The 10,764-nt window shown below is 28.4% G+C and overlaps 1 protein-coding gene across 1 annotated transcript; it reads right to left on the minus strand.

Moving 5' to 3' along the window:
* Positions 1–718: 718 nt before the first annotated feature.
* Positions 719–1,771, minus strand: LOC103840428 (protein TIFY 5A). Its single transcript, XM_009116937.3, has 3 exons — positions 1,433–1,771; positions 1,227–1,341; positions 719–1,137 (listed from the first exon to the last, which is right to left on the minus strand). Exons 1-3 carry the CDS (start codon positions 1,501–1,503, stop codon positions 922–924), a joined length of 402 nt encoding a protein of 133 aa, XP_009115185.1. The 5' UTR covers positions 1,504–1,771; the 3' UTR covers positions 719–921.
* Between the last annotated feature and the right edge of the window lie 8,993 nt (positions 1,772–10,764).

Genomic DNA, 10,764 nt, shown 5'->3' on the forward strand with positions numbered 1-10,764 from the left:
TTCTCTATTAGTATATAGGAAATAATTTACATTGCACTAAGTAAAATATTTAATAAAATCTTTACTAAGTAAATAAGTTTTAATTTTTTAAAATTATCACACAAAATTTAAAAAATATATTTTAATAATTTGATCAAGCTAAAAAATAATTAATTTTTAATAATTCAAGTATGATACATATTTTAAATTTTTGAAATGAAAATATTTATATAATTTGTATATATAATATATATGTATATATATATAATTTGAACAACTATTAAATGAAACTTTCTACTCATATGATATTATGATCATTTGCAAATTTTTTTACAATAAAAACAAATTATTGACAAAAACTAATAATGTGAATTTTTAACAGTTTGATTTAATGTCATTTTTTAAATTCAAAATATAAGATATACAAAAAATCTAAATTTTATTATATAGTTAATGCGATTATTTAATTTTTAATACTATAAAATTAAACAAAAATGATAGAAAATACACAAATTGTTATCAAATCTTTATTAATCAAATTATTGAACCTGCCTTAATTTTTATTGCTAAGATTTAAAAGAGTATCTAAACAATTAAAAATACTGTAGAAGTAATGAGAAAAGGAGAAGCAGATAGAAAATGTTCTTGTGGAGATAGTCGTATGATCATAAAAATATGAGATACTGAGCAATAGAAATGCTCAAACATGAATATATAACTAAAAGATAGAGTGTGTATATACACACAAAAACATTGATTAGAAATTAATGTACTGTTCAATTGTCAAGGTTAACAAAGGTATACCAACGTAAAATCAATCTTGGGATTAATATGTGTGTATTGGGAGCACATATCCCTAATCAATAACAACAAGATAAGAACGATACAAGTAAACATAAAACTGCTAACAATGTGAAAAAGTAGAAAAATAAAATTAAAACACTATCGTCGTGAATGCTGATGGTAAGGTGAAGCGGCTTGAAGTCGAATTTGCCGTTTCTGAAGAAAACTTTGGAGAGATCTTTTCATAGAAGCCTTTGGATTTGGAAGCTGTTGATGATAATTATTTAATCGGGTCGACCTATTTCTAGGATCCGACACGTTTGAAGATACCTTTTCTTCCATTTCTCTGCCCGCCATCGATATTATCGATTTAGCCTGCATATAATCATTAAAGACATTAATGGTTAGTAAAATTCATTGCTTACACAGTATGATCATAAGATAAATGTCTTACATGTACATACCTGATGATGAGTAACATTTGAATACACACACATTTTTCCATTGTAGAAAATTGTTAATCTCTGAGTTTCTTCTTCTTTTGGTAATGAATTTCCAGAGCTTCTTGATTCTACCACACTGCAAACCAATTAAAATGTGAAATTTATCAGATTCATTTATATAAACTGAATTTCATATACTGAATCTCAAGAAACAGAGAGAGATTTACGAGTTATCTGAATCGGTAATACAAGAAGAAGTTGGAAAAAGACGAAGTTCCAAGTCGCAGTTCTTCTCCATCTTTGTTAGTTGTAAGAACTAGACTAATGATGATGGTGATGATATTATGTCTGGATTGATAAATATAAGTTTATATATAAGAAGAGAAAGGGCACGGAGAGACGGTGGAACAGAACACGGGTTTTATGACGGCGGTAGCTTAAGACAGACAGATCACAGCTTCTTTTTAGTTCTCTCACGTGGAACATGTTTTCTCTATTTTTATATTTGTGCATCTTCAGTGTTTTTGTATTTTTGATTTAACGAGGAATAAAAGGAAAAAGAAAATACTCCTTTTTTCTAGTATAATATATACTATACTAAAAGGGGATATAAGCCATGGAGAGGGTGTCCACATAGGATAGAAAAATCAACCAATCAGAGAACCCGAAATTGCCATCTCATCTCATTTATTTTTCGTAAAAAATAAAAAAACAATGCGAATGAGAGAATCGAACCTGGGTTAGTATGATATATATATAGGACAGTTACCACTAAGCCATTGAAACTTTCTTGGACACATATACAAGAACCACTAAGTATATAATCACAAACTCTTATGTACATTTACAATAATATGAATTCAACTTTCAAGACTCCGATAGTTTGTTTTGTAAAAAAAAATAAGTAAGTGACTAAGCTAATATATTCTTAGAAAGTGTGAGAACGTGACAAATATGAAAAAGCATAGATTTTTGTTTTCGTGACAAAGTTAAGAATTTTGTAAAAGTAAGTTTAACATATAAATTTTCGTGACAAATATGAAAAAGCATAGATTTTTGTAAAATTTTGACAAAACAACTCATAACATACTTCTCTAATGTCTTAATAAAATATTATTTAAGGGTGCAATAATTAAATATATTAATTCAATAAATTTTGTAATTTATAGACAAAACAATAACACAACAAATTTTGAAACATTTGTTTAACCTATCGATTTTTTTTCATGAGAATCCAACTAAACAAGATAAAAAAAATAATTAGATTTACAAATATTTAATTACCATTTTATTCAATTTTGATTAATTTCAAATTATCATAATGTATCTTTTTGAAGTTACAAATATGAAAAAGCATAGATTTTTGTACAATTTGACAAAACAACTCAAAACATATTTTTCTAATGTCTTAATAAAATATTATTTAAGGATGCAATAATTAAATATATTAATTCAATAAATTTTATAATTTATAGACAAAACAAGACCACAACAAATTTTGAAACATTTGTTTAACCAATCGATTTTTTTCATGAGAATCAACTAAACAATTAGATTTACAAATATTTAATTACCATTTTATTCAATTTTGATTCATTTTAAATTGTAATAATGTATCTTTTTGAAGTTACAAAAAAATAATGTTCTTTCTTTATTACACTAGCATTATATATAGATTCTATATACACAAAATAAATATAATATAACAACATAAGCTTGATTTCCCCGATTCATATGAAAACTTTTAAAGTTATCCACCAAAGCAAATTAATTAAATCAATGAAATTGTTAAAAATACAGTAAATTAATATATAATTTTATTTTAAATTAAATTATTTAAAAAGTGTATTTTCGTTAAAACAAAATAATAAATAAGTAAAACTGATTTGATGGTAATTTTTATGATATATATATATATCAATTCTGTGAAAGAAATAGAAGCTTAATATGGAAAAAAATCTTAAATACAAAAACCTCTAAAAATTAACAAAAAATCTAATAAATTAAATTATGATATCACTTAAAAGCTTCTTAGACCATATTAATAAAATATTTAAGCGATAATTAGACAAATTTGATTTTTTTTCCAGCAAAAAGTTTATTATTAATTAGCATCAGTTATTTCAAGATGTTTAAGAAATGGTGGACAAAAAAATTGGATGGACATTAATGATATATGAACTATGAATAGTACTTTGTGAAGCAGACTTAGATAACATATCTGCACATCCATTTTCAGTCCTTTTTGATGCCTAAATTTAATTTCTTCAGAGTAGTTATTCAACAAATAGATCGTATGAGATATTGTTTTGATATGTAGATTTGTTTTCGAAGATTGACAACTGTAAAAATGTCTCCTTCGTATATGATATGTCTATAACCGAGTCTCCAACATGAGACAAATTTGTTTAAAAAGTAAATAATTTTATTTTTCTTATATTATATAATCAATATATATTATTTAATGATAATAAAAATATAGTTATTCATCTATCACAAATATCTATGCAAATATGTGAATCAAGTACAACAATCAAACAACATAATGATTTCCACAAAGAAAATTTAAAAAATATATTTATGTTATGTAGTCATATTTTATATTTTTTAAATAATGTAATACAATATTATACATTATTTTTTTATAGAATTGAGAAATATATATATCAGTTAGACAAATTAAGCGATAATTAGACAAATTTGATTTTTATTTTGTGAGCAAAAAGTTTATTATTAATTAGCATTACTTATTTCAAGATGTTTAAGAAATGATGGACAAAAAAATAGGATGAACATAAATGATATATGAACTATAAATAGTTTTTTGTAAAGCTGACTTTGATAACACATATGCACATCCATTTCTAGTCTTTTTTGATGCATAAATTCAATTTCTTCAGAGCAGTTATTCCACAAAGAGATCGTATGAGATATTGTTTTGATATTCAGATTTGTTTCTTGATTGTTAAGAAGATTGATAAGTGTAAAAATGTTTCATTCGAATATGATATGTCTATAACCGAGTCCCCAACATGAGACAAGTTTGTTAAGAAGTAAATAATTCCATTTTTCTTATATTATATAATAAATATATATTATTTACTGATAATAAAAATATAGTTATTCATCTATCACAAATATCTATGCAAATATGTAAATTAAGTACAACAATCAAACAACATAATGATTTCCACAAAGAAAATATAAAAAATATATTTATGTTATATAGTCTTATTTTCTATTCTTTAAATAATATAACACAATATTATACATTATTTTTTAGAATTGAGAAATACATATAATATCTTATCCGCGCGTAGCGCGGTTAAAAAATCTAGTACTTATAACGAATTTCTACTAGTTGTTTAGAGCCATTTTGCAGAGTTTTTCCTTCAAATAGTACTCATATTTCATTATTTTTATTGACTTATATATGTTTGGTATTTTGATTATTTATTAGTCCACCAAGCCTACCGACGAAATACTGTGTTTGACGCCTACCTTCGAACTATATATAATGTTTGACGCCTACCTTCTTTCTGTTAAAGTGTCGACTGCGGAGTAGTTCACAGGCGGCATATATCTTACTATCTTAGTAATTCAAATTATGTGATCACTGTACACGCAAGTATTTAAATCTTGGCAGTATTTGACATAATTTCTCTTTTTGTGATACGAAACTTGATTTGATTAGAATTAGGATAATAATTCATAAATCTGTGTAACTCATTCACATTTTTCCTCTACTTTTTTCTTTTTAAAAATAAGCAATTTTTATCTGCTATTTTATTTTCCTGTTGACTTAAATCCAGTCCTCTACCCAAATGAGCTAAAGATTTGGCACGGGTGTAAATCTTAGGTTATTCTAATTCCTACTTAGGTGTAAACATAACCGCCGAAAGTTACGTTTCAGTGGTACCATTTGTATTACTTTTACAAATATTAACTAAATGTAAGACCCTAATTGTGCGGAATGAATGTAATATATAATATTATATATTATTATTTATTTGTATTCGTTTACGTATAATGTATATATTTAAAATAGAGTAAGCACATAAATCAAAACAATATATCTTGTTTATTTACGATATTTTTTTGGTAAATAAATCAACACAATTATTTTATTTATTTTATATAGTATATAACTAAATTTCAATGACATAGACATAGATATATAATATATTTTAATATAAATATTTATTATTGAGAATTCATACTCATATGATAAACCCAAAATTTCTAATATGCGATTTTTTGAATGAAAATTTCAAAAATTAAAATATTAAGGTTTCAATACTTTTTCGATACAAATTTAGAAATTATTATATTTAAGTATTTTTCTATGTTTTATAGTTTAATTTTAAAATATATTAATATATAATATGAACGTCTAGTAAATGAGACTTCATATTCATACGATTATGATCATTTGTATCTTTTTTTTTGTCAACAACCAAATTTTATAGATAAATCATTCTGGTCCGTTTAGGCAAGCTACTTGACCATACCTATTAGGAGCCAAATCGTCTACAATAGCGACACATTCTACTCGTGAACGACCTCCTTTTGCCAAGGAGTCTGCACAGAAGTTTATCTGCTGCTGCTAAGGCGGGCCACTCAATCCCATTGATGATAAGGTTCATCAGCTGCTGGCAATCTGACTCAAAGGCAACTCCATTGTACCCTTGGTTGATCACCTCAGACATCGTCCATATAAAGGCTTCTGCTTCTATGTGTAAAGGCGATAGGGCACGCTGAGCACACTTCCATCCCTGCAAGATCACCTCCTATGAATCGAGAAGAACAAAGCCCATTCCCATCCATTCATCCTCTGCTGACCAAGAACCGTCCACTTGACATTTGAAGCGGTGTCCAGTAACTACATGTACTGGAGCTGCATGTCGGTTCTCTGCATTTATGCCTTCTTATACCTCTACTCTTTCATCTATTTGTGCAAGTCTCCATGCTTCTGCTTCTTCTGCGGCCACACTTAATGTGTCGGGAGGTGCAGTATCCTTTCCATTAAAGCATTTCTTATTTCTCGCTTTCCATATATACCATAGTAACCATGGAAAAATGGAGAATCCGTCCATCTGGTTCAAACTTGTCCCAGCTTGATTCAATAGATAGTCTGTAAATAGAGACGTACACAGGAAAACTCCCGGAGCTGATGGAATAGGCGACAGTGCCCAGAGTTGCAGGGCTGGCGGACACTCAAACAATATGTGGTTGATGTTCTCAGTCTCAGCTCCGCACCATTGACATGTTGAATCAGAGCCACAATGTCTCTCAACTAGCTTACTTGCCGATTCGACACAACCTGTCGATGCTTGCCAGAGAAAGTGTTTGATTTTTCTCGCTGTCTTTAGCTTCCAAACTTGTTGTTTCAGTGAAATAGTACTCGGTTCTTCTATCGGCCTGAAGCTCTGTTTTTTCCTTTGCTCCACTGCTATGTCATAACCCGACTTCACTGTATATGCCCCCGACTTTGTATGTTTCCAGCAGTAGCCATCTCTTCTCCCTGTCTTACTGATTTTTATTACCAGAATCCTTGGGATATCTTCTGTGTGAATCACTTCGGAGATAAAGTCCACGTTCCATTCTTTTGTATCAAAATCAATAAGATGATGAACTTTAAGATCAGCGTCGACTTACAGCTGGGCTCTACGTGCTGGTCTTGCAACTTTGTACGGAACCCAAACATCCTCCCATACGTTCGTCTCCGCCCCTGTCCCTACTGTTCTGCAGATATTTTCTTCTAGGACCTGTGTCGCTGCCATCAGACTTCTCCATCCATAACAGGAGTTCGAGGCTTTACCAGTACGGAGTGGGTTCAAGTGGCGATAGTACCGACCCTTCAGAACTCGTGCTAGCAGGGAGTCTGGATACACAATCAGATGCCAGACCTGTTTTGCTACAGAGCAAGGTTAAAATCTCTAAAGTTTGATTGGGTCACAAAGGCTGATTGGGTCTCGGAAATCAGTTCCGGAAGGATGCACTTTAAGTGTGATGAAAGAACTTTAGAGATGATCTTGTAGCCAATATTGCATAAGCTGATCGATCATTTGTATCTTGTTACTACCAAAAAAGTTAAACCATTGATCACCAAATTTTAGTGTGAGACATTTAACGTTTTAAGCAATTTATAGTTGTTTTTAAAATTAAAAATATTATATAAGAAAAAAATTAATTTTTATTATATTTAATGTGGTTGTCTAATATTTTTTAATAATATAAAATTAAACAAAAAAAAGATGTAAGATACAAAATGCTTATCAAATACTGTTTATTATTCATAATCATTAATTGTCATATATATTAATTATATCAGACAATTTCATAGCTATTATTTAAAGAAAGTGCGAAAATATTCTTTTGTACACTATTTATCAATTTAATACTTAATTTAATAAAAAATATAATGTAAGTTAAGATGAACCAACATATTTCTCTAAGAATTCTGAATTTCATCATCATGGTAACACATGACTATAAAACAATGTTGTAATATTTTTCAGTTAATATATAAGAGATTAAATTCATACTTATGTTGCATATAAATTCATACTCCTGTTGCATATAGATTGATGCGTTGTTATATTTTTTTTTTTAACCGTAGTGTGATCCCAAAAGCTTTCTAGATCCAAAGACTAATCAATACGAAGCTTACAATATCCACGTTTTCTTACCACTTAAGGTGCTCCGGATGGTCAAAGAGAATCAAACAAACTCATTTACTATATTTTTATACTCTTAATTAGGCCTTCAATTCTCTTATGACATTTCATAACAAACTCATTTGCCATTTGAGTCAACAAATATTAATCTTCGACTACTTTCTAAAAAAAAAAATTTCAACTAAGGCACGTGCTTGTCTCTCCATGCGCTGCTCCTTTCAATATTTTCTTGTTTTATTAATTCTTTTGCACTTGTTTATACTTATATTTTATTTTGTTTCACGGCATTGAACAAGTGGTAGAGATCCGTAGGAAAAAACGTGGGTAGGAAATAATTTTTTTATTAGTGATTGAATTTAGCTTTCAATTGGTAACTGTTGAATTGAATGAAAAACTGAATAAAATAATGAACACAAATTCAGTAGAAAAAATGAAAAAGCCAAAATTATATAAATTTGTATTCATTTCATTCTTCATGGAAATTGGAGGAGAAATTTTTTCTTTACAGTTTTTTTCATTCATAAAAAAATAAAATGAATAGATGAGACCCACAAATCTATAATATGATAAAAATATTCAATATAACTGACATAAAATTTACCATCAATTTTTTTCTCAAATTGTGGTCACCAGTTAAAACTTTAGTTTACAAATGTAAACTATCCACTAGTAAAGTTATTCTTGTCAAGAAAAATGTATTTAAAATGAAATCGGCTACTAATTAAACTCAACCTGGGTGCCATCTTCCCTTTGAATCGGTTGAGTAATCAATGTCATTATGGATAAGTGTGCTGCAAGCTAATATGAATTTTACCTGATGTTGTATAGAATAGTTTGAGCTGTTCATGAACCTCGTGACGTTGCGTGTTGCGTTGTACTTGGTCTTTATGCATAATCTTTTATTTTAATTGTTTATCTTCAAAGTTCGGTTCAAATTATAAAATCGGTGGCATGGAGACCATTTGGCATATATATAGTGGTTCAAATTATAAAATCAAGTGTTAATTGAATTGCATTAGTCATTTCCAATATTAACTCTATAAATTAATATTCGATAAATTAATAAATACTATAAATTAATAAATTTTTATGGTCTCGAATAAAACCGGTTCAAAATAAGATACAAATAAGATAATAATTTTTAGAAAATCTTATATAAATATATGGTCCCATTAAAATCATAATTAATAATTTTTATATATACATTTTATATAAATACAAACAAACAATTTTATTGTTTGCTTCTATTTCACAATAGAATTATCTATATATTTTCTTAACATTTCAATATATTTTGCTAATCTTTAGTAAAATTATATCTGAAATACATTTAAATTTTATAAAACATATTTATATACATCAAATAATGCAATATAAAAATGTGAAAGTTGAACTAATTTAATTAATGTATATATGGTAAAATCAATTATTTTAGTAATTTTATAAGAAATTCATAAAAAGAGATTTTTGTAAATTAATAAATATCATAGTTTCAACAATATTAATTTATAGAGTTTTTACTATACTCTAAGTCGATGGCATATTGTTTATCGTAGAGAAATAAATATTAAACTACGATTTTATAGATTTGCTTATTTTAGGTAAGAAGAACATAAACACGTGAGTCATGAGCAGTAACCAACGACTTGGAGATTGTTGGCTTCCCATGCGGCATGCGCCATTTAATTGATTCATTCTTTCACAAATATCGTTTTCTCATTTCACAAAATAGTTTTATTACGTGCCTTAACTAAATATCCAAAATAGTTTGATAAAGTGGTCGGCTTATTACTTTATCTCCTTAACTGAATCCAAAAAAAAGTAGACGACACATCTTTTGTATGTCTGTTTCAGTCGACGTATCCTTAGAAGCTAGATGTGCTCATATACCGACAATGTAGAGAACAAAAGCACGCTGAAAAAGTGGGCTGTAAATCCAAAGCCATCTAACCATTTCAAATAACATAAACAAGGTAATTGGCTAGGCTTAATCCAAGGAATTGGAATCCGACAAAGCTGCAGTTCCCACCAGTAAGTGTTCTGGATCTCCAAAACCAGTTCCAATATTATTTTATTTTATTTGGATAGGGTTGTACACCGGTTCCATTCCATATGAGGGGTGAACTATAATGAAGTCTCTTGTAAAATATCAATCAAGGACTAGGACCGTAGGACGATTAATGAGAGAATGAATTTATTAGAGATCTAAGTCTGAGGCTTTACGAGACAAATTTTGAAAGATATACAAGCATCTGTCTGTGTTTCAAAAAAAAAAGTGTTTCAAAAAAAAGCATCTGTCCTTTTTGGTGTAAAAGCTTATGTTATTTTGTTCTATACAAGTATCTTCACAACTTCTCTTGTTAATAAATCCAAAAACATTAAAATTTTATTTTAGATTGAAGGATTCTTAGAAGACACTCGTATAAACTCGCGAAAACAAAAATAGCACGAGCGTTACTTAGAAAACTAAAGAAAACAATTTTAAATTGGATTCCTGACTTATCTTCTAGATATGTAGCCGCCATATCCGTTAAGTGATAGGCACAATTGAAAATAAAACTATTTGAACTACCACCGCAAGTTCACAACGTAGTTTGTAGTGATACAGTTTCTTAGAGAAAAGGGTAAAGAATATCAAAATTGGTTAAATACTTCAAATGCAGAATTATTTTCTAAGCTTAAAAGAAATGAAGTTACATCGAAGGGATTAAACAAAGACTACGATGATCTTCCGAGGTGGAATTTATTACAAACCAATCAATGAAAATTCAAAGTGTATTCTCTACTCAGAGCATCTCCAAAAGAAACTCTATAACTCCAAATATAGATTTTTTTGCTCTCCAAAAATGAACTTCAAAACTTCAAATTTGAAGTTTTAT

Source organism: Brassica rapa, chromosome A09 (genome assembly GCF_000309985.2).
Source record: "Brassica rapa cultivar Chiifu-401-42 chromosome A09, CAAS_Brap_v3.01, whole genome shotgun sequence".
NCBI classification, from domain to species: domain Eukaryota; kingdom Viridiplantae; phylum Streptophyta; class Magnoliopsida; order Brassicales; family Brassicaceae; genus Brassica; species Brassica rapa.

Bases quoted from the DNA above. Each gene is read 5' to 3' on its own strand.
- LOC103840428 (XM_009116937.3), bottom strand. From the start codon at position 1,503: ATGGAGAAGAACTGCGACTTGGAACTTCGTCTTTTTCCAACTTCTTCT. The intron at 1,342-1,432 runs GTAAATCTCTCT...ATTGGTTTGCAG, and splicing joins ATTACCGATTCAGATAACTC to TGTGGTAGAATCAAGAAGCT. The intron at 1,138-1,226 runs GTATGTACATGT...GATTATATGCAG, and splicing joins CAAATGTTACTCATCATCAG to GCTAAATCGATAATATCGAT.